General features: G+C 57.4%; 3 protein-coding genes and 1 long non-coding RNA gene across 11 annotated transcripts in view; 1 reads left to right on the top strand and 3 right to left on the bottom strand.

The window, feature by feature from the left end:
- The window catches only part of LOC147207063 (filamin-C-like), a 29277-nt gene extending 21037 nt beyond the window's left edge, over nucleotides 1-8240 (bottom strand). For both annotated transcript variants that reach the window (XM_086110229.1, XM_086110230.1), the window contains exons 1-3: nucleotides 4440-8240; nucleotides 2307-2555; nucleotides 106-203 (exon numbers count right to left, since the gene is read on the bottom strand). In XM_086110229.1, the coding sequence (XP_085966355.1) occupies nucleotides 106-203; nucleotides 2307-2555; nucleotides 4440-5118 (1026 nt within the window). In that variant the 5' untranslated portion in view covers nucleotides 5119-8240. The remainder of the gene's footprint in view (nucleotides 1-105; nucleotides 204-2306; nucleotides 2556-4439) is intronic.
- Nucleotides 8241-8384: 144 nt separating this feature from the next.
- On the bottom strand, nucleotides 8385-17005 carry LOC147207062 (uncharacterized). Of its 4 annotated transcripts, none has more exons than XM_086110235.1 (9): nucleotides 16852-17005; nucleotides 13612-13767; nucleotides 12386-12460; nucleotides 12029-12304; nucleotides 11862-11958; nucleotides 11528-11711; nucleotides 10892-11023; nucleotides 9950-10062; nucleotides 8385-8834 (listed from the first exon to the last, which is right to left on the bottom strand). In XM_086110235.1, exons 1-9 carry the CDS (start codon nucleotides 17003-17005, stop codon nucleotides 8822-8824), a joined length of 1200 nt encoding a protein of 399 aa, XP_085966361.1. In that variant the 3' UTR covers nucleotides 8385-8821. The 4 variants fall into 4 exon arrangements, 3 of the variants coding, with proteins under 3 accessions (XP_085966361.1, XP_085966365.1, XP_085966364.1); XM_086110239.1 differs by lacking the exon at nucleotides 16852-17005 and adding an exon at nucleotides 16112-16262; XR_015100817.1 differs by having other exon boundaries at nucleotides 8749-8834; nucleotides 9950-10013.
- Nucleotides 16676-18149, top strand: LOC147207061 (uncharacterized). Its single transcript, XR_015100818.1, has 3 exons — nucleotides 16676-16826; nucleotides 16904-17052; nucleotides 17247-18149. It is a non-coding gene; the product is annotated as an uncharacterized LOC147207061 (long non-coding RNA).
- A 958-nt stretch (nucleotides 18150-19107) lies between these two features.
- Nucleotides 19108-26276, bottom strand: LOC147207060 (transmembrane and coiled-coil domain protein 3-like). 4 transcript variants are annotated; one of them, XM_086110234.1, is made up of 4 exons: nucleotides 26038-26276; nucleotides 21559-22571; nucleotides 21335-21470; nucleotides 19108-21238 (listed from the first exon to the last, which is right to left on the bottom strand). In XM_086110234.1, the coding sequence occupies exons 1-4, from the start codon at nucleotides 26101-26103 to the stop codon at nucleotides 20933-20935; spliced, it is 1521 nt and encodes a 506-aa protein (XP_085966360.1). In that variant the 5' UTR covers nucleotides 26104-26276; the 3' UTR covers nucleotides 19108-20932. The 4 variants fall into 4 exon arrangements, with proteins under 4 accessions (XP_085966360.1, XP_085966357.1, XP_085966358.1 ...); XM_086110231.1 differs by having other exon boundaries at nucleotides 21335-22571; XM_086110232.1 differs by lacking the exon at nucleotides 26038-26276 and adding an exon at nucleotides 25663-25966 and having other exon boundaries at nucleotides 21335-22571.
- Nucleotides 26277-27550: the final 1274 nt, after the last annotated feature.

Here is a 27550-nt window from a genome sequence, read left to right as displayed (position 1 = left end):
TCAAAGAGTGGAAAGAATCGTCCACCCCCGGACGCATGCATATGAAATCCAATCAAACACGTCGAAATGTCCTCGGCGAGTTCAATGAAACTCCCTCCACCTTACCTGAGGCACACCCAGCCAATCGTCGGCCTGCTGCATGGCTTCTCGGGCATTCTCCACGGGCTGGTCGGGGTCCCACTCGGCCCAATCGGGACACAAACCTAGCCGAACGCAAACAAGCCATGAGAACGGCCCTCGCGGGGCCCCCCGCTTGGACCGTCGCGACTATCGCGACGACACCTCCGGCGACAAGGTCCCGCGACCGTACCGAGGCCGCAACAGTGACGCCGTCTCCCGGCTCTTCGACTCAAACAAACGCGCTCGGGCCAGCATACGTAATAGCTCAATTGGATTTGTTCTTGACGACGGGCAGGGCCTTTCGTTCACAGGCCAATTGTAAGCTCACAATGCTGTAATCCGATTATTAGAAACGCAGCGGCGCCGAGTTGAGTGGCGAGGCTTGCGTGGAAGCCATTGATTGGAACAGCGCGGAGCCTGCGCAAATGTCTCCAAATCCACCGGGCGCACCACACCCCGGCCGGCCTTTTACATTTACAATATTGATTTTATCCGGCCGCGGGCGGTTGAAGATGTTTGTCAGCGCGAGGCGCGAACATAAAACAGAGCTGCGGCGCGTCGTCCCCGAGCCAGACGGCGAGAACGTCGGCCGGCTGAAACGAGGCGGCCTTGTATGGGCAGCGTTGAGAGATGCGACTCCTCTAAACACACGTAAACAAGCCGGCCGGGACGGGGGGGTGGGCCGAGGTACTCCCACTCCGCTTTGAAAGACCCCGGCGGGTGAATTTGTTTCCCAAAAAGATGGCACACGTTTCAAGACAACGGCTCAAAGATTGGTGTTTTCCGGGGTGTGCCGCTCCCCGCGGAAGGCCCTTCCGTACATTTGAAACGCGGACCGCGATACGACACCAATGACAAAATGCTTTTGAAATAGAATTGTAATCACTGCGCTTCAATTCAGCGGCGTGACGATTGGGTTCGGCACGGTACAGTCAAAGCTCCCCAAAGCCCGAACCGTGCGAGTGAATTCAATTCAAATCAACAACAAATCATCAGAAACACTTTCGACCCATTCATAGACGGACGGATGGCGCTATGAGTCAAGGATTCAACGGGGCAACGATTTCAACGTGTCGATTCGATTCATCAAATCCAAAGGCATTTTCTATGGGAGTACGCTAACCACCAGCGGTCAGTGGCAATGACTCAGAACGGCGGGTGTGCGGCGCAGGCCCCCCGTGACTGTTGCGCCCACCCCCCCCCCCCCCCCCCACATATCACTTTTGATGCACGGCCAAGCGTCCCGCTTGTGCCGAGGAGGAGGAGGAGGAGGACAAGGTTTGTTGGCCAAATTTGGGCTCGTGGTCGTAGCGGCAAAGGCGGAGGGAATGCAAGAGAGCCCGGCTCGCGCCTCGGGACGGTCGACAGCTTCAGCGGTTGCGGGACAGCTGCTCGACACGTCACCGAGCCTTGAGTGAGCCTCGCTCTCCAGAGACGGACGGCACTGGCCGAGAGACGTCTCTCTTAACATTTGGAAGGCACCACCCTGGACCGGACGCATCCAGGCCGACGAGCGTCGGAGACTTCGGTCGAGCGATCGGCCGTGTTTTTGGAGTGTGGGAGGGAGCCGCTTCGAAACTACACGCGGCCAGGCTGAAGTTGTCAATCCAACCCAGAACTCTGAAGGTGTCGGGGAGACATGCTGACCGCTAGCCCACCGCGCTAGCCGGCAACCAAATTTAGGAATAAAATATCTGTAAATCTCTCCAAAGGGACTCGGGCGGGTGCCGCTGTTTTTTCACGTGGTCACGACGTTCCGATTTGCGCAAGGTCTGCTTGTTGCCATCACCGTTGTGCTGCAAAGTCACGGAGAATCGGAAAAAAGATCAAGCAACTGGAAAGAAGTTGATGAAACGGCGGGAATGGCGAGTGCGTGTGGTGGTCTTGCCCCCCGCCCCACCCCCAGTGTTTTCGCGTTCGATCAACGGGGACTGTCCGCGCGCAATTCATGTTGTCGCGCAACATGTCGTTGTGGCGCTCGACGCCGCCGTCTTGCGGAAGGTTGCTCGTCAAGCCAATCTGGGCTCCCAACACGGAGCCAAACGAGCGGGCCGAGCGACGACTCGGCCGCTCGCTCGTTGTCGCGCTCGTTGTCGCGCTCGTTGTCGCGCTCGTTGTGCCCTCCTCTCCTTTCATTGGCAAAGTTGGGGCTAATTTGGCGCGGCATGGATCGCGCGGCGTCTCACCCGGGGCGCAGTTGTCCACCAGGGCTCCGAGGGCTTTGCCGTCCCGCCAGTCGCGGTTGAAGTTGTTGATGGGCAGCTGCGGCACTTTGTTCTGGATCCAGCCCAGCAGACGCTGCTTGGGCGTCAGCTTCTTGGTCTCCTCGTCGTCCTCGTCGTCCCACATGGGCATGGAGATGGAGTAGTGCAGGATGAGGGTCCAGATGAGACCCAGGATCAGCTTGAGGTTGCCGTCGACGATGGCTTTGCTGTCTGGGGTCAAAGAGAAGAAGAGCGGCCGATTGTTACGACGCGGCGCTGCGACCTTTTGGCTTTTTTCTTGCCGGAGAGAGAGACCGAGGAGACGGTTCCTTCGCCGAGGATAAAGCGCGGCCGCGTACCGCGGATGCCGCGTGCGACGGCCGCGGCGTGTGGGTAACGAAGGTAGCGATGGCATCGGGCTGGCGGACCCAAAGCCTAAGCCGCGCGACAAATAAATTGTCACGAAAGCACCTGAAAAATCTCCAGACGAGATTGAAGAGCTACCCCCGGGCGTGTTTTCTCAATGTCGGAGCGGCGAGCTGAGCGGGCTATTCTGAGACGGGATCTAAACAACGCCGGCCCCCGACCCCTTTCTTGCGGACAGCTGTCTGGCACGGGGGTTGGGGCCCGAACAATCCTTCATGGGCCCACAATGCTCCACTGAAGACGGCGACAGCTGAGGAGACGTGCAAGTGAATCTCTCTCGCCGCAGCATAAATACCGCTTGGATTTCAATGACCTCCCAGAGTGGCAGCGCCAGCCCGCCATCAATCAAAGACTTGGAGACGGGCCCGCTCGGCGGCGAGGCCCAGCGCTTCGTTTCCCCAGCGGCCGCTTTCATTTCAAGACGCCATCGCTTCACCTCACACGCGCGCTGCTTTTTGAGTGCCGTCAGCACTTTTGGCTGATTTGCCGCCGCCACTTTTGCTTCGTGGTGTTTTGTTTAGTTTTTTTTAATCCCTTTCTTTTCGGGGGTCTTTGAGCGAGAGCTACTTTTATGGTTTCCATGAAATTTCAGCGGCAAGGAGCTGTTCAGTTGCTGGCATCGGTCCCGCAGCACCTGCCTTCTTTCAGGGCAACGTCAACGCTCCGATGCCGTCAAACCCGTTTTGGTCACGAGCCACTTTGGGAGCGACGCCTTGCGTTATGACAGCGCAACCCAATAAAATTTTCATGGTCTCATCGCACGATGACTTGTCCGCAACAACGTCATGGGAAAATCGTCGCGGGGACGTGCACTTCTGTGCCTTTTCTGTGACTCTTCCAGTCTCTGGTTTGCAACCCGCCGCTCTTGGCTGGAGCGTGACAAATCAGACCAATGTGGGCGGGAGCGCTCCGCCCTCTTCTGCCCCATGAGTGATTTGAGCGAGTCGGCGAGGCGGCGGCTGCTTTCTGTCAAGCCCGCCGTCCTCAAGGGCCGACGTGTCGCAGTTTGAGCGGCGCGGTGGGGCGGCGCTCAAACTCTCCGTCAAACGCGCCGGCCCGCTTGTTGTGTGGCCCGACGTGTCCGGAGCCGTCTACGAACCATGAAAACTTTGAAGCGTCTCTGGTACGTACTTCAGTATTTGTTTTTCGATATCGATCGGCGACCGCTCTCGGTGTACCTAGCAAAGCTGCGGCCGTTGTCTGTGCTGATGTTCTGTATGCTTGCGGGTGAGTCCCCGCTGAAGTCCTCGCCTAGTCTGAAGTGCGCAAAAAAAAAAAATGCATCCAATCCAGGAGGTAAAAATATGCCCGGGGGGCTGGGTGTCCAGTTCGCGGGCAATATTCATCTCAAAGTTGTTGTTTTTTTTTATCCATATATTGATTCGAATGCTTGTTTTTCTTATGATGATTGTTATGATGCCGATGACGAGGACCTGAGGTGCTCGAGAAAAAAAAATTAATAAATCGAGAGCCGATTGGGACTTTTCGGTCATCATTTCTAGTACGTATACGTGAATGACGTTGCTCGGGCCAGCCGTACGATCGCGAAGGCCCCGAAGGCCCCGGGCAGGTTCGATGGACATGGCAACACGGAGAGCCGCGCCCATCCCCCCCCCCCCCCCCGACCCCCCCGCACCCCCTCGGCGTTCAAAGCATTCGCAGACCGCTCCCGGTAGAAAAGCCACTCACCAATGGACACCAGCTTGATGCGCTCCCGGTCCAGGAACTCCAGCGCCACCGAGACGTTCTCCAGCTTCATCTGGCGGAAGTTGGGCCTGCTGTGGTACTTGCGGTACATCTTCTTCTGGCTCAGGACCTCCAGCAGCCAGATGAGCTTCAGGCCGTCGCTGAAGTCACGCTGCAGGTCGCCGATGGTCTTGTTGACGCACTTGAGGTGCTCGTTGCACCAGCGGGTGAAGGTGTTCTGCTGGATCTTCTTCCAGGGCGCGTCCTCGGCCAGGTCCTTCTCCGTGGCGGGCACCTCGTCCTCCTCCTCCCCCCCGCCAAAGTCGGCGGCCTGGTAGTACTGCGGCTCCTCGCCGTAGTTGTTGCTCATGGCGGCGGTCCCGCTGGCTTTTTGGAGCGCCGGTCGAATGGCGGAGCGCGCGCTGGCTTCGGTCGATTCGAGAAGAGCGCGGCGCTGTCGGCGACGTTCGATGGATGCCCGACGGCGGCTTTCTCCTGGATTGGGTTGGCGCGCTCTCGTCCAAGTCGCTCCTTGTCCTGTGCAGTGTGGCCCCCCCTGGGAACAGGCCGCAGCTCGCCTCTCCACGCGTTTGACTCGAACGACCAGACGGACGACTGGCGGCTTTATATAGACGGCGCCCTCCCCCCCGACCCCACGCCGCCCGCCCCTGGAGCTCGTCATTCCGCAGCCCTGCGATCATGCTCCATGCGCTCATCCAGAAGAGGTCTGGGGGGGCTCCGGTTCGGTTTACTGGCCTGGGGGTGGCGGGGGTGAGGGGGTCCTGATTGGTCAGAGCCCAGTCAAAGCATGCGGCTTATTTTTAGCCATTCCTATTCGGGAGGTCCTGTGCGTGTGTGCGTGCGTGCGTGCGTGCGTGCGCGCTTGTGATTGTTGTCAATGTGTGTCACTCCCGCCACTCGAGAGGCAAACAACTGAGCTAAGAAAAGAAAGTGAGAGAAGGCTTTTTTTTTAAAAAGGACGCATGCACACACGCATACGGTTAGTGGTCACTACATCCGGCGTACTCGTAGATTCGGTTGGAGAGCGGTTCAAAATTCTGCCGTCGCAGAGCTCCGTTTTTGGAGAGGTGTTCAAGTTGCTGATTGTGGTTGTCCTTTTCCGGGCGGTACGGTGCTGCCTGTTTGCAAATTACGAGCCCCCTCTCGCCGATTTTTAGTCGGCGCGAAACTGAAAATCCCCCCGACTCGACCCCCTTTCATTCAATATCAGCGCAGGTCAGACGAGTTGATGTCTAAAAGCTTATGCAGCAATTTGGAGCCGTTTTTGTCCATCTGTGGGCGGCGGCCATTTTGCCCACTTGCTGTCAACTGAAAATGACGGAGCTCAGGTCACAAGCAGTCGTGGCCCCGCTTCAGAAAACAGGTGAGCCCTGAGCACCCGCGATGTCATTTTCAGTTGACAGCAAGTGGCAAAATGGCCGCCCCCTGTGAAACGGACAAAAACCGGCCCAGAACGCAAGAGCCAATGTCGCGCTTAGACTAGCGGAGGTACATGGCACAGATTCTTGTCGAGACGTTCCTTCAAGAAAAAAAAACATGTTTTGGGGTCCCAAAATACATCGAAGTCCAATCATAACCACGAAATATGCGAAGATGTCGATCGTAGGAATCAAAATTGTCATGACTATTTTTCGGATGTCGGCACTGGATGTCGGATCGGCTCAAGAATGAGGTCAGGCTGCTAATCCATCAGCTCCTTGCGAAATGCTGCAATTTGATGATCAAAGACGTACATCAATTCTTTTTAGAGATCGCTGCGAGTGTGAGCGGACAAGAAAATCGTCACGGTAAAGCTCTGCCTTGGCGTCTATTTATACTTTCAAAGAAGCTCTTGAGGTGCATCCGTAAAGGCTTGGCACGAATGAAAGCGCTGCGTAAAAATGAATCGGCCGCTTCGTTTGGGCCGGATGTGAAAACAAATCCATACGAGCGCGTTTCCATGGGCTGGCTAGCGCGGCAGGATGACTGACCGATGGCTCACCGTTTTATTTTGTTTTTTTTAATTAACACTGGGTCGTCATCATCAGCTGAGGCGGGGGAAAAAAAATCCTTTTACAAATGGACAAGTCGAAAGAAGAGATAACGCTGTTCAAATGGAGAGTCAAAGTCAAAAGTCGCTTGAAAATAGAAGAGCACGGTGACTTGAAAAATGGACTTGGTCACAAAGTATTTGCATTTCATGACGAGCCTTGTAATGTGACGCGGGCAGCTGGTAGCTTTATGAAGGCCCCCAGCCATCCCCCCACCCTCACTGTCAGAAAGACTGTGAGGCAGTGTTGCGAACTCCAAGGAAAGGAAAGGAGCTATTGGCTGTCCAAAAGGTTGCTAAATGACGCCCGAATATCAAATGAACTTTCTTCTGTCGCTTCTTGTTTTCTTTTATTGTCACAATTCCAACACTCCTCCTCTATTCGGGCTTGGGACCGGCCGGCAAAAGTGACCCAATCGAGACAATACTTAGTTCCTTTTTTAAAAATCTTTTTTGTTTTTTCTTTGGATTGGTCACCCTAAAACGTGAATATTTTGACCTTGTTTTTGGAGTACAATCTACATTAACAATCTAACCAAAAAGAGACAGTAAGAACGATAAGTCTTGAATAACACCAGAAAAAAAGTCGCTCGATGTGTCGCTTTACAAACAAAAACAACAACAAAAAAAGAGTCGCTGGTGGAGTCTGAAAACTCGCTCTACAGAGCCAGAAAGTGGCGAGGTTGGCAACACTGCGGTGGGGGGAATTGAAGTTTGGTTCCGTCTTAGCGCGTTTTTGATGGGTCTCCTTAAATGTAACACATCCCGTCTTCCGGTAGCGCTTCCACGTATGCTAACTTTGAGTTAAAGTCGGTTGCGTTATTGCCTACATGGATATATATTTTTTTCTTCACGCAACTTTCGACATGATGTTTGCCACGTCGTCACCAGCTATCTCAAATGCGTATTTTTAGGTTTCCCTTTATTTGTATTCATCCGAATTCAAGGATGTTTCCTTCGGTTTCAGACACACGCACACACAAAGACATACTGTACTCACGCGTGACTTCAACTGTTGCTATTGTAAGTTGAGGGGTTCGTTGTTTTTAGTGGATAGCTCTACTTTACGAATGGCAAAGGGAGAGATGAATCCTATATATACAGTTTTCTTAAAAGGGCAAAAAAAGACGTTCGAGAACTCTCCTCGTAACTAAAATCACTTCCTGCTTCTCTTCACCAGCCAATCAGAACCTATCAACATAAAACACGTCTAAACAATTATTAAACAACCGAATATAATTTAGGTATTCTTAACATTAGATAATATGATGCTCAAACATAAAATGATAATAATTAATAATAAAACATAATCTTACACTATCGTCAAAGCATTCGAGACGATACTGCCGGCTTCAGTCAGCATCTAAAGTAACGTGGACAATACGATAGCCACAAAGACCCAGAAAAGGCAGTGCTCAGACATCAACGGGGCGGCAAGTTCTATTTATTTTCTCAAGTCGGTGCCAATCGAGGCAGAGCTCCTCAACGATGTGAAAACCAATGACGCCAAATGGATCAATAGGCAAAAGCAGCTCGGTGAATCGAGTCCCAAGTACAGCGGAAGTGCCGCCGACCAATGAGATTCATTCGAGGGCCAACTTTAAAATACATTTTCCCCGAAAAGTCCATCTGCGGGGAGTTGTCGCCTAACCGTCACCGATGTATAGCCTCACTTGGGCGGACTGCAAAAGATCTACGGTTAAAATTCATAACAACCCAATGTAAAAAAAAAAAACTTAAATGAGGACTTGTAATAGCAAGAGTTGTGCTTTTTTTCCTACAGATTTTTTTTAATTGTCAAAAGAATGTAAGCACCCAAAATAAAGTTGAAATTGCGTTGGCCTTTTGAGTTTCCATCCTGGTCGCTTGGCATTCGCGAGGCAAAAGACACGCACGCCTTGTGTCGCATATCAGTTTAATTGCGAGCTGGTCACCAACATCGCTTTGCATCAACAGAAAAAGGGGGAAACACCCCCTAAAAAGACATTTTGGCGCGTTGAACAAACACTACGGAAGGCAACAAACGAATCACGAAATAGCGATGAAATCGATCCACCGGGGGCACACGGGAGGCGAAAAGCCAGGAGAGCGAATATTCACAGAGGAGGAGCGACGGCGTCCTCGAGGCCGTCCTCGGCCTCCCCCCGCGAAGGCGCGGAACGCCGGCCGCGCCCGGGGGCTCCGTCGTCACCTTGAGCGAGCGGACGCCGACCTCTCCCGAAGCGACGTCCGGCGGTCCCTTCCCAAAAAGCGCTCGCTCAACACCGGGCGAGCGCCCGCAACAGGCCGCTCGTGGCGAGCGGCGCGGCGGCCGCCGTCAAGATGGACTTCCAAGCTAGCTCGCTCCCCTGCCGGGAGACACCGAGCGGGGGAAGGAAGGTCGTCAAGCCACGTCGAATGACAAACGCAAGGGCCGGCGGGGATCGGCATCCGCGTCTGCTTTTGAAGGCGCACTTTTCTGACCGCGTCGGAAAATGCACGCGACGGAGATGCAAAAGTTCTGATGACTGCGCCGTAAAAAAAACAAAGAAATTGGGGGCTCATTTAAGTCGGAAATAAAAACGGCGGCCACGTTGGTGCAACAAAGCGAGCGCCTTGTTTTGAAGTTGGCTAAAAGGGCCGAGGCTTCAAGCGTTCCGTCCGTGCAGAAAAGCGAGCGTCCGCCGCAGCAAAACTCGAGGCACTTCCGTCCTTCATGTTTGTTGCCTTGAATTTGTTTTTTAAATTTTTTTACTTGACGGTGTGCGGCAACCCATCGCGCTCGCGGCTTTGACGACATGCGACATTGCAAACTGCCCGGCCGTCCCTTCTCCACACGCGCCTTCCATTTTTTTGTCGGTGCCGCGCGGAGGCATCCCGGCGACGCACGACTCGACCCAAGCGTCTTTCCCGATTCAAATGCCTTTCGTCCGTTTCAGGCCCCGCCCACCCAAACATTTTCCCGTCAGGAAAATAGCGGCGGCGCAATGTTTACCTTCTCCATGCTACAGTCGTCAACACCTTGTCAAAAGGTTTTTGAACGCGACTCCTCCTGGTCCGCGCCGCGAAGGCCGGTCGCCTCGCGCACTCATCAAGACGCAAAGAAGAGCTTCGCAAATATTGTCCGTGACTCAAGTCAACGGAGGCAAAAGTGAGGATGAGCCGAGTGCGTCTTTGAGCGGGGGTCCCCAACCTTTTCGGGTGTCGCCGACAACACGCCGTTCGCAAACCGCCAACGGCGGCTTTTTTTTTGTTCCTCGCTTTTCAATGGCCGGCGTGAAAGCCATGGTGCCGATGATCGCTGAATTCCCGTTTCAAACGCAGTTCTTCCACCGCACAACGAATGTCGAGTCCAAGAACACCGCTAACTATGAAGAAACGGACCAATCGGGGGCTTTTGTTTTGTTTTCCTCCTCCCTCTTTCCTTCGGCAGCCCCCCCCCCCCCCCCCCCCGGCGCGGCCTGAAACGGAGGCGTTTGCATACCTGGCTCTCCGGGACGCCAACTCGGACAGCCAGCACCAGACCACGCCCACTATCACAATCATTCCTATGAGGGGGATGGAGAGAACAGGGGGCTCAGACGGACGGATGAATCTCTGAGGAGGGAATCAAACAAACACAAGGACGGTGGGGGATGGCCAGCGTGAATGAACCGAGGCGTGGATGGAAGCGTGCAAATCAGACCGGGGCGCCTCGGTCGCAGAGCGCGGCGTCATCGCAATGGGAAAGGGGGCGGGGGCGCGAGGGGGGCTCGGCGCTCACCGACATTCAGAGAAGAAGGACGGCCGCGGGGAGACAGTTTGACACAACGCGCAAAAAAGCGGCGATGACGCACGGCACGCTGGCGGCCGCTTTCCTTATTTTTGGGGAGGGGGCACGTTGTCCCCCTCCCATCTTCCCGCGGAAAGCCAAGCGGCGAGAGACGTAGCGTACGCCACCATAGCACGAAAGACGCGGCGCAGAAAGAAGATCCGGTCGGCGCGGTGGCGTTTGCGTCGGTCCGCGGCGGCGCCTCGTCAAACGGGAGAGAAGACGCAACGGCTGCGCGCGCCGACGGCGGTTGCCTCCGCTTAAGAGTCCAATTTGTTCCGCGAGCGGGCTCGTCACTCGACGCGTGAATCGTCAAAATGCCGTCCATGTTGATGTGTGAGAGTCTAGCCGGGAGTCGCGGCGTCCGCGTTGCGACTCTTTGCCTCGTCCGATCCAAATCCGTCCACGATCGGGGCTTTTCTTGCCCGCGTGTGACGGCTTTACGATCGCTCCATTTTTTTTTTTTTTTGTGGGAGGTTGTCATTTTGGCTTGCGACACAAAAAAACCTAACCCCCGCCCCCCAACTCAAGGGACCACTGCGCGTGGATGGTTTTTTTAAAATTCCCGAGTCAAACTTGTGCCGAGTAAAAGTTGTGCGGCGCGGCCTCACTCACCGGATCCCCGGCAGCCAACTTTTCCAGCTCCGCCTTGCAGCGGCCGAGCTCCTCCTCCAGCCGGCGGCGCTCCCCCCGACTGCCGTCGTAGAGCTCCTGCAGCTCCCGCAGCTCCGACTTCAGGGCGTCGCACTGGAGCAAAGGCCACAGGACGCTGACTGGAAAATTCCGCCGCGTCGTTTGCCCGTTTTGCGCCAAGGACACGTGCGGAAAGCGCACTTTTAAAATACGTGGCAGACCAGGAAAGGGCGAGCGGAATACGCATCGAAATCTGCGGACGATCGGCAAGGGGCGGGCCTTGTCGAGCGTTTGAGCGCGATCCGTGGCCCACGGCGGCCTCTGAGCGAAGGCGCTCATTCCGTTCGGTTGTTCTCACGGCGATCGCCGTCGTTTTTCGCAGCGGCTCAGGAATGTACGTCGGCGAGGGTTGCTCGACGGTCTTTCGTCGCGTGTCGCGAGGCACTTTTGTGGCCAAATACGCGCCGCTTGCAGCCGGCCCGTCGGCCGTCGGCGCGAAGCCGGCGGTCTCGGAGGCCGAGCGGGGCGCTTGTTCAAAGTACGCGACGTGCGACGCCGCTCGCTTCGATGTCGAGTTTGACAGCGAGTCCACTCCCGAATCCCAAAAGGACTCCTGACCTCTCTCTGAACCCGCCGGGCCTCCTCCTCGGCCCGCTTCAGCTCCATCTCCCCGCCGACGCCGCCGTTCTTCCGGCCCGCCGTCACGTAGCTCTCGCTCACAACCTCGTCAGCGGGCGTCTCCGTCCCCCGGCCGCCTTGGGTGCCCGCCTCTTCCTCCTTCGGGGCCGAGTACGCGCTGGGGCTGCGGGGGGGGGGGGGGGGGCAAAGGAGAGCCGGTGAGGAGCGCGCTGAGAACGGGCGGGCCCGGCCACCCAACGCCGTTGTCGGCTCCCCGTTGCGGAAGGTACATCGCCGTCGGCCGATCCGTCCGCTCTGCGCGGCGACCTCTCACCTCGTCCGCTGTCCGCGGAGCGGCCGCAGCCTCTCCGCCAGCCGCCGGTTGTCCTCCTTCAGGGCCCGGCACTCCTCCTCCGGCGGGTCGGCGTCGCCTGGGCGGGACGGGGCGGCGTCAGGGAGACGGCGAGTCGCCGCGTCCGCGCGGCTTCCGATGGCACTCACCCTCCCCGGCCCGGGCCGGGCCCCTCGGCGCGTGGATCTCCAGCTCGCGGCGGCGCGCGTCGTCGCCGAGGCGCCCCAGCTCGGCCCTGCGCCGGCACAGCTCCTCCTGCAGCGAGGCGATGTCGTTCTCGCGCTCGGCCGCCGCCTGCTCGACCGCCCGCCGCAGCAGGACGGCCTCCTCCCGGGCGGCGCGCAGCTCCTCCCGCGCCTCGGCCAGCTCGCCGGCCTTCTCCTCCTCCGGGCCGTCCGTCTCCGCCCGCGCCGAGCGCAGGCGGGCTGCGGGGGGGCCGGTCCGAGCCGAGCGTCAGGCGATCGACGTTCGGATCACTTTTTTAACACGGAGACAACAAAGCGCACCTTGCAGATTCTGGATCTGTCGAGCGAAGGCTTCGGCCTGATGGGCGCTGGCCAGACGTTCGTCCTCCAACAGTCCTGCGGGGGGGGGGGGGGGGGGGGCGACCGGCGTTAAATGGGAAAAGAGATGAGAGCGAAACGTCAATCGAGCAGACGGACGGATGACGACCGGATGAGGCGTTTGCCCCCGAAGCCAAATCGGAATGATTGAAACGGGTTGAAAACCGGAAACGGAATTGGAATCAAACAAGATGCGGGGGGGGGGGGGGGGGACACGTCAACCTGGGAAATCTGCATTTTCACGGCAGCTTTTGGATTTGGAAGGCCCCGCTTCCCAGCTCGAGCGCAAAGTCGTTAAAGGTGCGTCGCCGGCACCACAACTGGAAGCAGGGAAACCCGACCCCCGCGCCCCCACTGCACCTGATGTCACCCCCCGACAATGTTCCCCGAGGAACCCCGCCAGTTGGCGACGCCGAACAGCTGAGCTGTCCCGACGGGAACTCTGGAAGCTTCTCTTGAGCGTGCGCAGTTGTTCCGGGAATGCGCCGCATGACGCACACGCCGGTGACTCAGAAGGCCTCCGAAAGACGACGTCCGGGATGACGACGAGATGGCGTGCGGGAGTTTGTTGGAGGGAGCGACAGGAAGCGTTGAGCTTTGAATATGACGGCGCGCGGGAGGCCAAATGATACGACGCTGACCTGCGGGTGGTGTTTTTCTTTCGCCGGTGGTCATTTCTGTCGGATTCCGGCGACTCGTCCGACGACGTCAACTATCTGGCGGACAACGCGAGCGCCGACGTGACACGCCCGGATCGCATCGTACTTTGTTCGACGTCGCGGTCACAAGAGAACGGAATCGAACGGAAGCGGGGTGAGCGATTCTGCTTCGGCCACCGGGGGGCGGTAGGGCGCGGGAGTTTTGCCTTCCGAGTTGCGTGGTTACAGAGCTTTTTGGGAAGGGAGGGGGACGCCGTTTCTCGGCTCGTATCGCCAGTCGGGTCGCCGGGACCGTTCGCTCGGGCGATACCGACGCTGGCTTTGTTTTCCGGGCGCGACCGACAAACGGCCTCGAAATTCAACTCTTGATGAGGCCGAGAGGGTTTGAAATGAGCGGGAGGGCTCAAAGTATCAAAGCACGGCTTCCGCTCGGAGCCCGAGGGCTCGGCCGTCCGTAAAGCCGGAGGGCGCCGCCCGCCGGGTCGGACGGCGGCGGCGGCCAGTTGTCACCTTGCAGCTCCAGGAAGCCGCTTCGGCGCTTCCCGCACGTCTCCCTGGCCCGGTCCAGCTCCAGCAGCAGCCGCGGGACTCGAGCCCTCAGCTCGTCCGGCTCGTCCTTCCCCTCGCGGGCGAGGCCGCCGTCCGCTTTGAGCCCGCTCAGATCATCTGGAGGAGACACGAAAGCGCTCAGATTGCGCCGGCGCAAAAGCAGGCCCCCGCCGTTGTCTTTGCAACCGAGAGCGGGGGCGCTCCCGACGCCGACGCCCGCTTTCAAATCGAGCAAGTGAGAAAAGTCCGAAAAGATTGTCCGATCGAGGCGCGGCGCGGGCCCGCCGAGAATTTGGAACCGAGTTTCGGCTCGGGACGACTCCGCGACGGCCCTGCGGGGACCTTTCCGTCCGGCAGGTGGCGGCAGGGGCCCGAGAATGCGGAGAGACCTGTTTTGTTTTTGCGGATGGGGGGGGGCGTCAAGCCAAAGTCATGACGATGACTCAACACTCAGCAATGCAGCAATGCAGCAGCAACCCGGGCGACCAGTCCCACAAGATGTGAGAAACGCGCCGCGTGCATGTCACTCGCTCGGTTTACCTCGACCGAAACAACATGGCCATTCTTCTTCTTCTTCTTTTTAGCCTCATTCAACTCATGAAGTCGTTTGGGAATTCGAAATGTTGAAATGTTCCCTTTGAAAAGCGAGCGCGTCACCTTTGCTAAAGGCATTTGTTCACGACGACATTCCTTTCGCAAACGTGCTCTCGTCGTGTTTGCGCGCGACATGTTTCAGACGCGGTTGTTCAATCTTTCCTCACCTCGGTGAATGGTTGGGATGTTTTGGAAAGGAGCGCCTTCACGGGCACTTCATTTGCAAAAAGGCAACTATTTTACCGTGACAATACGTTTGCAGTTTTTACAAGCATCGATGACTTCTTGTCGTTCGGGAATCGGTTTCTTCTCGATTCATCGGAAAAAAAAGATCGCATTTTCGATGGAATCGTTCCGTCAGGGGAAAAAAATGGATCGCAATTTCCTGACAGCCTTCATTCCCCCCCCCCCTCCCCCGGTGTCATTTTGATAAATATCCGGTGAAGCGAAAAAAACCCCCCAACAAATCTGGCAAGATGGCCTCGGCCGGTCGGTTTGTTCCAAGTGGCTGGAGTTGATATTAAACAACGGATGAGACGCGACGAACGCGTATGACAAAAGCGTGCCGACGAGAAGGATCGATCGCGGCGCTCCGGAAAGTCTCGGCCATACCTGCGAGCGCCGCGCGGCGATACGGCCCGGCCCGTCCGCCGCATTTCAAACGCAAAGTGGCCACGGAGAGCAAAGCGCCCCTCCCTCGTCGCCGATCCGTGACGTCGCGCGCGACGGAGAAAAGGAAAAGCGGAGGCCTGATGGGCGTGAGGAGGAAAGAAAAACAAAAACAAAAGAGAAAGAGAAAGTCACGGGCGAGCGAGCGCCGCGGGAAAACAAAAGCGCGGCAGATGGAGCAAAGTGGCCTCGCTCGTCAGCAAACCGGAGGGACCGGCGGGGCAAAACCGGAGCCGCTGCCGAATTCGCTCATGGAGCCCATCGGAACGGACGGCAAACGTCTTGCCCGCGTCCGTTGCGAAAGCGGGCCGGCCGGCTCGAGTGACGACACCGGGAAAGCCGTTTGAAGACGGAGACGACCGCTTTCCCGCTCCGCATTTCCCAAGCCTGACCCTAGTTTGGCGCCGAGTCCTCCTTTGCAACCCAAAGCCTTCCGTTGAAAGGCCCCGAGCGGAATTTTGAAAGCCCCCCCCCGGAACCCTGACGCTCGTTTGAAGGATTCCGCGTATTGCGGTCCTTCTTCTTGGCTTTTCGGACCGGATGGATGGGATGATTCGGACGCGCTGGTGCTCCGAAGAAAGAAGCGGATGACGTCGGTCACGTACTGTACGCGCTGGCTTGGAGGGAGGGACGGGGGGGAAAGCCCCCAAAAAGGCGGGGAGGCCTTGCGGGGCCCCGAAGGCTCCCTCTCCGTCCGCCTCGCCTCCGCGCGGCGGAATGCGCGATGGGCGTCCGGCCCCGGCTGGTTTTTTGGGGCTTTTTGCTTTTGTTTTGCGCACACGGGAAGAGGAAGCCACGCGCTCGACGCCCCCAACCACCTCAGTGACTTTTCTGCGCCGCCGACCTTCCGACGAAACGCGCTGCGGGTCGACGCTCGGTCGTGGACGCGTGCCGCCAAAATACCCGCACGATCGCTCACCCCGTCGCCAGCTTGTCGGGAAACGATTCTTGCCGCACGATCGTTTGGGACGTTTCGTTACTTTCGGGGACGGCTCGCGTTTCCTTTCGCTTTTTCAGCCGCCGGCGAACGACGGCAACGGCAAAGATTTCATGCGCGGTTCAGCACTGCCGTCAATCGATCGAGTGAAACCATCCCCCCCCCGCTCGCCGCGACCGTCCTTCCCTCCCCTCCCGGCCCCAAATAGCCACCGGCGCAGCATCGCCCGGAGGCTGACGAAAGGCGAGCGAGCGCACAGACCTGCGGCGTCCGAGGCCTCCCGGAGGAGCGGAGGACATCGCGCGGCGTCCATCGCGGCGGAGGCGCGGCGTCGACAAGGCCAACGACGGCCGCGAGACAAATGAGCGGCGCGGGAGCCACGGCGAGAGAGGCCAGAGGGGCGGCGGGGGCTTGCAAATTGCGGCTTCTTGCTTTCTCTGGCTTGCTCGCTCTCGTTCGCGCTCTCGCTCTCGCGCGAAGCCTCCCGCCCCTTTTTTCCCGTCTCCTATTTTGAGCGGCCGCCGCCTGTTGTGACGCAAGCGAGGCACCGATGTCGGTTTTTCAGCTTTTCTTTTCCCAAAGACTTTGTTGCTTTTATTTCCAGAAGCGACTGCTGTCACACCAAGACACCCAAAAAGGTTCAACGGGACTTTGCAGCCCGAGTTTGACCTCTGCCTTCAGAGGTCAAACTCGGGCTGCGAAGATTCAAACGTTTGTCATGCTTCTAATGTGGAAGTGAAGTTTGGGCTCAACCAGGGGGTGTCAAAGAGGAGATTTGTATCCGAGCGCTGTCAGACAGCAGGAAGTGCTTTGCGCACACTCGCCGCCACATCAGAAAGGGGAAATGTTTCCAAAAAAAACAAATCGGCTTGCATCTCCAGATAAAAGTCACGCCGGGGCTTCTTTTGGGCACCGACAGAGGTGGCAAAAGTTCTTCTGTTTTTTTTGCGCTGACTGGACTCCAAAAAATGAAATGGTCAGTTGTGACATGTTTTCCTCACCAAATGACATCTTTATGATTGTGAAATGAAAAAAAGAGTATTCCATCCTCAGTATCATCGTGGGATGTTTCGGATGGCTTCGGTGTCGGAGGTCTGCGCCAGAAGGAGCCAAAGGCAAAGCCGCCCTGTCCAATTTCAATCTGGCGAATGTCATTTCCTGCGTCCCGCACCCTTGGAGAATGTCGGCACACGCGAAACAAGGTCAGCTCCCACCGAGTCACGTCACCGAGGGGAAAAAAAATAACAAACAAAGAAGAGACATTTTCTCTCCGCTGCTCGCACACCAGCGTCTTTGTTTTGTCCAAATTCTCCAAGTCGGGGGCAGGAATGCCAAGCGCGGAACACAAAACGCTGGCCTGTTTTCGCATCCTTTTTTTTTTTTTGCTCTTCTTCAGGGCGTCCCGAACTCCGGACCCCACGGCAACCTCACCCGTGCGCACTTTGGCAAACGACCTGAACAAATGTCCCGGGTGCCTTTCTCCAAATCGGCCTGAAACGAAACGGAAAGACCTCTCCTGCCGGCGTTCGGTCAGCAAAGCGACCGTCACACAAACAAGGAAGTTTTTCGACCGCAACGGAACCCGAGCTGCCGCGATCGGGGTCGGATCCTCGCTGAGGATAAGGAAAATACGCCGCCGTTGCCGTCTTCGACTATGCCAAAAGCGCGAGCGTCGGCGCTAGCGCTCGGCACGTCAAAGTCATTTCGCCTCGTCGCTCGGACTTTCCCGAGGCCAAAAGCCGTGCGGTGGCTTGGGAAATACACAGCGGGTCATTGTCCTGCTTTCGTGGCGAGTTGCTCAGGATTCTCGCATTGGCCACGAGCGGCCGGGAGCCTCCGTTAGGAAGAATTGTTTGCCGTTTGCCGAAGCGCCGCTTGGATGTGCGGCGCTCGTATCGCTCAAGTTTACAATGCGTACAAAAAGAGCATCCAAATGATGTCCCGTATTCCGAAAAAACATTTGGTAAAGCCGCTCACTTGTATCTCAAGCGCGTCAACATCAATTAGCATCCACTTCCAAGCAAAAACAGCCTCCCTTTTTTTTTTTGTTGTTATTGGAAATAAAATCAAAAAGGGGATCGTCAACAGCTGGCAGTTGACCAGAGCTGTGAAGATTTTTTTTTTTCCTCATCCCGGCACCCTTTTGATTGCCGGCGACGTCTGCAAGCGGCCGGGGCTGCCGTTGCCTAGCGACTGCAAGAACTCCAAGGTGCCTTTGAATCGACCGCTACCCCCCCGAAAAATACTTCACTTCGTCTGGTAAAATAAAAGTCGTGATTGCGCAATCCTCGTCCCGTAACAGTGAACGCGTCCTCATTCCTTGCACTCAATACAAGTCCAAAGTAGAAGAACCAAATCCTACCCTGAGGTGAACTGAAATCTCATTTTGGACGTGCGCCCATGATCTTCAGGCGACGTTTGGTCTTTGACAAGACATCGCTCCTGTTCAGTGATCCGCTTTGTTCCGAGCAAATCCTCCTCAACTTGCAATCGCATCGAGTTAGCACGTGGACCGATTTCGCCCGAGGAGGGCAAAGCGAGCGAAACTTGACCCATAACCCGGAAGACTGTTTTGCGCGAAGCAAAAGATGTCGTCACGGGCGCTTCCATCCGTCCCCGTCCTCGAAACGACAACGATGATTGAAAGAAAGCAGACTTTACATTTGTTTGATTTTGCGTCGAGCAAAACATGACGGATGCCGAGACCTACTGCGTATTTGGCAGTGAATATTGAATAGTGCTCGGCCATTTGTTTTTGTTTTTCCAAGCCCGACCCGATCCGAGCTTGATTTTTGCGACGCTCGCGCCCTCTGGTGGGCATTCCGGTGACGGCATAGGAGCCCTCCGAGGATCCTTTTGTCCACCGGTGGGGTGCGAGGGCCGCTCCGCGGAAAGCAGCCGACTCGGACGCCCCTGCTGCCGCCCGTTCCACCAAGTTGGTCGGGGCCGCCGAGCCATCCGAAAGCGTCAAACCGAGCGCCGCCGAACCGGAAGACAAACTCCGTCGACGCCGATTAAAAAGGCTTTCGTTCAGGGGTGTCGAACGCGGGGCCCAAGGAGGTTCGATCAGGCCCGCGGGATCATTTAAAAGTGAAAAAAGGCATCAAAAACACAGAATGACTATTTTGAATACGGTGTAATTCGCGGAGGATCCGCTAGACGGACACGCCGTTTTGATCACAGTAGAAGACAACATTGTGTTGATCACAGAAGAAGTCTGTCACCGAGACAGACCCAACACAGCGGACGCCATCGGCCACATGTCAATACTTTATTCTTGACACATTTAACAGCACTCTCCTTAGTTTGGGAGGTGTAGGCAGGGTTTACATTTAGATTTTCTATGCGCACGTGTAAATGGTTTTAAAATTCCTTTCTTGATAAATCTCCTTGAATCTTTTTAAATATTTTTCAATACCAATTACTTGTTCAAGTTTTGTGCCTTTGTACAATCGGTAGCAATGCATAGATGTGAATGAGAAAAGTCAATTGCACATTTGTCGAAGGAAATCTAAGGCGCTTCGTGAAATGTTTTGTAGAAGATATGTTCATTAAATGTCAACATTTTTCGATTGTTCCTTCTGGAATGTGCCCCCCAAGAAGGGAACGAAGTTTTAAAAACAACATTCTCACAGTATGATCCTTCTTCAGCCAGAAGTCAGCGATGAGCCTCCGCAAGCAGGCCGTTCTGTGGGGGGGCTTGTGATGCCCACTCCATGCCCCATTCACGCCGGTGGACAATTGAAGTCATTTGGGGGCCAATACGGGAGCGCCTGCACAAGTACATGTAAGATCCACGAACAAGGGCCCGAGCCGGGATTCGAACAATGAACCTCACAAGGTGCGAGGCATGAAATGATGTCCGATGTACTTTGGGCATCCGTGCAGGAAGTTGGTCCATTTCATTTATTTATTTATTCTTTTAAATATGTGCAAATTTTACAGTGAGAGAAAAGACACTTCATCAGGTAGCCGTGTGCAAATTGGAACGTATCAAAAATGTTTTTTACGGTGACAAAGAAGGCCGGCTTCACATTTTTGGGGCGGCCGAGGATCGATCCCCGGGGAACTCCCATTTTCTCGCGTTCGATCCGATTGGCCTCGATCGCTTCGCGCTTCCAAGACGGTCCAAAGAAAGCCGCGCTCGCGCTACTCTTGCTGGGATTCCGCGGCTCCGAGACGCGCCTCCGTTTGCCGAGTCCATGGCCGCATAAGGCGGCGCGCTCGGACGTTGCGTTTGCGTACGCCAGCGGCGGCAACCGAGCCGACCTCGTACCGCCCGCATCAAAAGGACGACAGCAAGTTGTTTTTCCTGCGGCCCAAAGTAGAACGGATCTCGCCGCAGAGCGCGGCTCTTTTTTTGCCACCTTTCGGAGTGGCAACTTTTGAAAAAGCCAATCATATGAAAACGATGCCATTGGCCGCCATTTGGGATCGCGCGATCCGAGGTCAAGTCTCGTCGCCGCCGTTGAGAAAAGGCGACCGTTTCAAGCCATTTACTCTTGCCGTCGCAAAGGCGGAGCAGGAGCGACTTGCGCGTACCTAATGTTTTGTCCGGTCGGTGTCCATTTTTTTTTTGTCCACCCAATCCCCCCCCCCCCCCCCGCCTTGTGTCAGCGAGAGCCTTCTTCCTGGATCGAGGACCCCGAGTGGCAATCCGTCAAAACAATTTCAGGAAGCAAATTGTTGTCCTTCACGTAAAGCAAAACAACAACATTTCATTGTTTTCAGCAATTAAAGGGGAAAAAAAGGGGATTGTTGTTAGTAAACCCTTCAAAGTCACGGCCAAGTCCGAAATCTCGGGGCGCTGACGGATCAGAAGCCCGCTTGCCGCAACCGTCTCCAAGAAACGGGGGCGTGCTCGTCCGCGCTTTTGTCTCCGCTCGACCGGATGATCGGAAGGGACTCCCCTCAAGTGAGCATCAAACATCTGCAGCGGCCCGCCGGAGAACAGATTTGAAAATTCTCCTACCGGTCTGAATCACCGAATAGAGCGCGGCTGCGGAATATAAGCCCGGAGGGGGGGTGGCGCCGAGGTCCGCGGACTCAATCGGCAGAGGCCGAAACGCCGATCGGCCGCGGCTACGCCGGCGGCAGCAGGCGCTCGACGGCAAAGGGCAGGCGCTCCCGGTTCTTCCAGAAGACGGCCAGGAAGCAGACGGCCAGCGCGGTGGCCGCCACGCGCCGGCGGCTCCTCGCCAGCGGGGCGGCGAACTTGGCGGCGGTGGACACGCACACCAGGATGACGGTGATCAGGGCCAGCATGATGTTGATGCTGCGGCCCAGCAGGACGCGGGCGTCGCCGCTCTCCAGCTGCACCGTCTGCTGCTGCTGCTGCTGCTGGAACTCCAGCTTGGTCACCCGCGTCTGGCACGACTCCAGAGCTTCCTGCGCGGCGGCGGCGGCGGGTGGAAAAAGGGCTCACCGGACGCTCGAGGACCGAGCGGCCGCAGGGAGGCGCCGGCGGGATGCGGAGCGGCTAACCTGAATGTCGCGGGCCCTCTCTTGGGCCTGGTAGGCCACCCGCTCCTCCGCGCTGGCCAGTTCTTGCTTCAGGTCCGTCATCTCGCGCTGGTGAAGCTCCGTCAGGTCGTTCAGCTGGTCCTCCAAACGCGCACACCTGAAACGGAGAGCCCGCGCCGCGTTTCCATCCGGATGGCAACGGGACGATCGCGAGGCATCGGATTCGAGTTGCGGCCGGAACCGACCTGTATCGCTCCTCCTGCAGCGTTTGGCCGATGACGCCGAGCTCCCTGGCGAACCGGGCCTTGACCGCCTCCATGTCCTCCTCCAGCTGCTTCTGCGCGTCTTTAATGAGGCCGGCCTCCGCCGGGCCGGTGGCCGGCGCGCCGCGGGCGTCGCCCTCCGCCGGCCGGCCCCGCCCCCGCCCCCGCGCCAGCCCGTTACCGTCGGCCGAGGTGGAGGCGCTCCCCGAGGAGCGCTCGTCGTCGCTGGGGTACTTGGGCCCGGCCGCCAGCGAAGCGCTGCTGCTCAGCGCCCTCGTCGGCGGCGGGGGCGGCCCCCCTCCCGCCCCCCCCTCGTCCGGCCGCGGGGCGGCGGCGTCCGCGGGGGCCTTCATGCGGTCAATGTTGTCGGCGCTGCCGAACTTGTTCCTGATGAGGTTGGCGAATCCTCTCGGTTTGCTGAAGAAGAAAGGAGGCGAGAGGGAAACGCCGGGTCCGATGGTCTTGATCTTGTCCATGGTGGGGTGGCGGCCGCTGCCCGTCATGTCCCCGAGCAGCTCGCGGCGGGACTCCCTGGGGATGGTGCTGTGTTTGGCGCCGGCCGCCTGAGGCGGCGGGGGGCGGTGGAGCTCGCCGTCCTTGATCCTGCGCTGATATTGCTCCAGCTTCTTCTGCATTTGGGCGATGTTGTGCGCAGACTTCTGGTTCTTCTTCTCAAAGACCCGCTTGATGCGGCCCACCTGCTGCTTGTCGGCGCCGCTCACCAACTCGAGGTACTCGGCCACGTTGTCGTCCCGCGCCGCCTGCTCGATCTTCAGCTGCTCCGTCACCTTCAGGATCTTCTGCTGGAGGTTGTCCAAGCAGGAGCGGCTGCGCCGGAACTCCGAGGACGACGACGGGGAGGGAACGGCGTCGTCCGGGTCCGGCTCCGGCTCCGGGTCCGGCTCCGGCTCCGGGTCCAGGTTGTTCTCCGAGGAACCTCGCCGCATGGTCGTCGTCGTCGAGGGGCTGAGAAAGCCGTCCTCGGCGCTCCGGTCCTGCGGCGTCAAAAACAGAGGACGGGGTTGGTCTCGGGATGGACCCCGACACCCGCCGGGATCGCTTTTAAATGGCGGCCGGCGCTTTACCGGGAACTCGTTTGAAAGCGCTTGTGACCCCGACTACCGCGCCGATGACATCGCCGCATCTCACGGGGCCGATCCCGCGAAGCCAACGGCCGATCGGAATCGATGCTCATTTTGCGAGCTTTTCCGCAGCGACCGGCGGGATATCGTCCTTGACGCGCGGCTTTGTCAGCGGCGGTCGTCGCGGAGGCCGAGCGAGAGGCCTTCAAACTTTTCGAGCGCTTCCGTCTGGGTTACGGCGCGCCGACTCATGCGAGCTGGCGGCTCTTCGTGAAACGAGTGGAGCGCGCGCGCACGCAACGGAGCTCGGGCGTCGCGTCCGCGGCACTCGTGAAACGGCTCGCTCGCCGAGCGCACAAGGTCAAAAAAGGAAAGAGGAAGTTGAGAAAAGCGGCGGAGAGAATTCCGTTTTCTGTCACCCCGGCGGCCCGTTCCTCTTCCTGCGCGCTGCGATAAGACCGCCGAGCTTTGAGGACTGCAATGGTGGCAAGTAAGCACGCACGCACGCACAAGAACTTTCTATTGCTCTTCCCTGCGAAGAGAAAATGGATGGCTTCTCGGTTGGACGCACGGCAGGCGAGCGCTGCCGACAAAGCCGACAAATTTGCACCGGGGCTGAAAAAGCTGCCGAGCGGACACAATTTGGCCCTCAGATGCGACGGGCGCGCCCGCCCGCTGAATGTGCTGAAACCACGCCCACTCGCGTGTCACCCAAACACCGACACGATGACCCGGACGTCTTTGCATTTGTCAAGAAAGACTGAGGGGGCGGGGTTAACACGGCGATGGCCGACGCCCTCGAAGCTTTGCGCCAAGCGCCGCTTGCGCGGTGGCCTCCGGCACGCAACCGGACGAGTGACGGCGGGCGTGCCCGGCGAGCGCGCCGTCTCCGACTGGCGGCCGGCGATCGTCGACAAGCAATAAGAAAGACGGAAGCGTTCGCCGGTGCCACGTCGCCGACCGTTCCAAAGGACGTGCGAGTATAACCGATGCTAGGCTCGCTCGCCGAGCAGATGCAAACGCCGCGTCTTCTTCTTCTTCTTGAAAGCGCGGGCGCTCTTGAGTAAACGCCGACGTACGGCGACGTGGCTCCCGCTTGGCTCTTTGCCGGTGGAAAACCAAACAAACCGGTTCTTCCGAAGGACTCGTCAAGCCCAACGAGCGCCGAGTCTTTTGGCCTTGGTTTTGCCTTCAGTGCGTTGTTGGAAGGTAAGCCGGCGGGCTCCTCATGTGAGCAAACAGGTTGGACCGAAAGGAAGCCGATGCCCGCAGGCAGGCGGCGGGCGGGCGGGCGGGCGGCCTCTGATTGGCGGCCGCGCCGCGCCGTTTGGGTGATGTCAGTCCACATGAGGCGGCTCAGCGGCGGACGGAGACAAAGTGGGCCTTTTTCCTGGGTGCCGCGCTTGAGAAAGAGCCTTGTGTTGCGCAAGGACAACACGCCGCGCGCGCGCACACACACACACGCGCACACACTGAGAAAGGTGGCGGCGCGCGGGATGGCGACAAAGGCTGAAATCCCCCCCGAGGCGCGCTCGCACGTCCTTCTCCGCCTCAAGCGCGCGCCGGATCAACGAGTATATGCGCGCGCCGGTGCGACGGCGACAAAGCCAACGCAGCGGTGCGAAACTGCATTCTTTGCTCGCAACAAGTTTGGCCGCTTCGAGTCGGCGAGTAAACACAAACATTTGGCAGATTGCCGGCAGGGTCCGCAGCCCTTCCCGGTCGGGAAGGCGCAAGCTCTCCACGGAGCCCAACATAATGCCGGCTAGCTTGGCAAACACGCAGCAACTGCCTTTGACCTTTGACCTACAACAGCAATATGGAGCATTTTGCAAAGACAGCCTCAGGAGCCCCCGTTGAGTTCCACAACAGCGCAAAGAACTACTGGGTTTGGGCAACCCCCCCGCAGTGCCTCCACGCTGCCCTACATAGGCCCGGGTGGCCATCTGTGGCCACCGGCACCATGACACACTTCCGCAGTCTTGAGACCACACCGCTGTTGGTTTGGGGGGGAGGGAGGGGGGGTGAGCGACGTCGACGCGGGCGAACGGAGCAGCCAAGATGAGAAAGCGGGCCTTCTCGCAGCCGCGGCGCGGATTCGGTTCCAAACAAAATTCCCTGCAGAGAACGGACGGTCGGCCGGCTCCGAAAGCGCCCCGGCGGCATCTTTGCATCTGGAACGCCAGAAGAAGCGACGTTTGCGCTCATCTGAAGGGAGCGCCTCCAAAGCGCCGAGCTGCGAGAGCAGCCGGGCTGCCGCTCGCGACAAAGCCAGCCCGCTTATTGATATTCCCTCCGGCCGCCTGTCGCCCGCCGCGAGACGGAAACCGGCAAAGACGGAGCAGCGGGGAGCCTCGACGGGTCAATTCGATTTTTTTTTCTTGATAGACTTTTATTCTGGGAGGGGCAGGGGTGGCAAAACAAAAACTTGGAAGCGCGTTCAAAGCCAAGCCCTCGGAAGGGTCACGCGAGGGAGGTGGCCGATCGAGGGGCACAGAAGGGGTGTTGCGCAATTCCTTTTGGGGAAGGAAGGACGTCTCGAGGGGAGTCGAGACAAAGGGCGCATCATTGTCAAAGACTTCATTTGAAAGGCAAAAACACAAGATTGAACTCGACATTTTAGTGCGGTGAAGTGTTTTGTTTGGAAACCCAGAGGTTGCGTTTTGAAAAAAAAAAAGTGGCCAGCGAAAAGGGCATCCGACGGGCAGCCAAGAACAAGCTGGCACGATTGCGTGGGGATCTTGCGAGTCGGCGCTACGTTTTCAGTGACGTTCGCAAACTGAGCGCCTCTTTGCGCATTTGGCGATGGATTGGTTTTGCGAGGCGTTGGCAAAAGAGCATCCAAGTCGGCAGCAAATCGGGAACGTATTGATCACGTTGCAAAAAGTTTGCCACTCGGAATCCAATGAAATTGGCAAATAAGAGGCGTTGGACCCAAATCGCCCATCCTTCAGGATTCTTCACAGTCAACGAGAAAAAAAAAAAGACAGAAATTCAAGTTCACCCCAAAGACTCCGGTGCCGCTTTCGTCCGTCTTCGGTCCTCGCCGTGGCGCAAGGCAAACTCGGGAGTCGAGTCATCCCTTCTCCGTTCCGAGTCGCGCCGCACACCAAAGCGACTCGAATCTCGTGACGCGAAGGCTCCCTTTGTGAAATGACGTCACGTGGGGGGGCCAAAAGAAAAAAAGCAAGCCTCGAAAGTGTCCGGCTCGTCGACTCCCCGCGACTCTCCCCACCGAGGCGGCAGCGCGCCCGAACGTCGAGGAAGTTTGACGGAGTCGCGCCGGCCGCGGCTCGCTTTTGGCCCGAACGCCCGTTTGGCGACTTTCCGAAAGACGACGGCAAGCGCAAAAACAAGGAGGCGAGCGGCGAACACTCACCGGCCGGCCGCCGAGGCGTTTCTCCACTTCGGACAAACTCCGCACGGACACGCTGGCGCTGGGCATGCCGAACCCCGTCAAGGCTCAAACGAAGACAACTTGACAAAGTGGAGCGAGTCGAGCGGCATGCTTGTGCGCTGGCGGCCCGACTCTCTCCTCCCCCCCTCTCGCGCGTGTGTGTGTTAGCGAGTCTGCTCGTCTGTTGAGGGAGCTTTGAGCATTCTCTCTCTCTCTCTCAGCTCTGTTCAGCGGCCGAAACAACCCCGCCTTTGTGAGCGCCCGCCCTTGTTTTAACCCTTTGAGCACAAGGCACTACAGTATTGACTCGTCGCTCATCGTGAGTCAAGCTTGGGACGAGCACGCGCACAGTTCTTCCCATCTTGACGCATCGGATCCATTTTGCCAATTGCGATGAATCCAAACGTGAGGAAAGTTGACCCGATGTCCGATTTTTTTTGTCCCAAGTGTCAGTGGCTGGTATCGGCAGCCTCCGCGAGTACCCGAAAGACGATCTCAGTCCTCACGACACACAAGAAGAGAATGCAAAGAAGGTTTGGTGACGTGTCCTTCCAGCACCCACTGTCGTATTTGTGTGTGTTCAACCAACGTCAACTACAAGCTGCCCTTGGGCCCACCAACTCCCGTGTCCACATTGTGTTCATTTCATTTTTTGACCCCCCCCCCCCCCAAATTGGTCGGTCCCCACGTGGGTTGTTTTTACAAATGACACACTTCAACCCATTTTCACTCCCCGTGTTTTGTTGTTATTCTTGTGCACCTGAGAATGGTTAGCGTTAGCGGGTGCGTCCTTCAGTGGACGGGTCCCGGATTTGAATGGCTTGCGTCACAACAGAAACCTTGTGTACCTCGGGGGGGCCGGGGGGGATTAGTTGCGCGGCCGGTTGTGATTTGAATTTCAAAAGTGGGCCGACCTGACGTAAGACACGAAGGGTCCTGAAAATGGGACCTTTGCTACATGAAAGGTGTTGACGGGTCAACGTGACCTGTTGCGTGTTTAACCACCTAAAATTAAACATTGAAAAAAAAGGAACACGCTTGGCCACTGCACGACGAATTCGTCCGTCAACATCCACGACGGCCACTCACATTTTAGAACATTAAAACTAAAGAAAGAAATAGTTTACACGACCGCACGCTAATCTAGTCACGTACGCTAGCGTCACCGATTCAAATATCGTTAGCCTGTGCAGCCTCATAAAAATTCTCAAATGCCTTTGCAAAAACAAATCAAATGAATCGGGCAACTCCAAAAACTAAAACTGTCCATATCGAATTATTTTGGAAAAAGAAGCGAGATCAGAGAGCGGCCGTCGTTGGCATTTGAGTCGGCGTCACGTTGCGATCCAATCCGTTCCGTTGCCCGCTTCCAATCTTACGTAAGCTGGCGCTCTGAAGGCCCGCCGGCTAAATGGAGCTTTTGTGGCCGGCTTTGGCGGGGGCCCGTCGGACGCGATGAATCCCGGCCCCCGGCGAGAGCGTGGGAACGCTCCAC

This window comes from Hippocampus guttulatus, chromosome 4 (assembly GCF_054856545.1).
Source record: "Hippocampus guttulatus isolate MCC_2025c chromosome 4, RoL_Hgut_1.0, whole genome shotgun sequence".
In the NCBI taxonomy this organism is placed as follows: Eukaryota; Metazoa; Chordata; class Actinopteri; order Syngnathiformes; family Syngnathidae; genus Hippocampus; species Hippocampus guttulatus.
The sequence above is the reverse complement of the archived record's forward strand: the minus strand, read 5'-3'. Positions and strand labels throughout refer to the sequence as shown.

What these genes read in the sequence shown, in the direction of transcription:
- LOC147207062 (XM_086110235.1), bottom strand. Translation starts at nt 17,005, where the DNA reads ATGACATTCGCCAGATTGAAATTGGACAGGGCGGCTTTGCCTTTGGCT. An exon ending in CTCCGCGGACAGCGGACGAG is followed by an intron (nt 11,712 to 11,861) that starts GTGAGAGGTCGC and finishes CCCCCCCCGCAG; the next exon opens with CCCCAGCGCGTACTCGGCCC. An exon ending in AGTTGGCTGCCGGGGATCCG is followed by an intron (nt 10,063 to 10,891) that starts GTGAGTGAGGCC and finishes TTCCCTCCTCAG; the next exon opens with AGATTCATCCGTCCGTCTGA.
- LOC147207060 (XM_086110231.1), bottom strand. Translation starts at nt 26,103, where the DNA reads ATGCCCAGCGCCAGCGTGTCCGTGCGGAGTTTGTCCGAAGTGGAGAAA. An exon ending in AACGCCTCGGCGGCCGGCCG is followed by an intron (nt 22,572 to 26,037) that starts GTGAGTGTTCGC and finishes TTGACGCCGCAG; the next exon opens with GACCGGAGCGCCGAGGACGG. An exon ending in AGAGGGCCCGCGACATTCAG is followed by an intron (nt 21,239 to 21,334) that starts GTTAGCCGCTCC and finishes GCCGCCGCGCAG; the next exon opens with GAAGCTCTGGAGTCGTGCCA.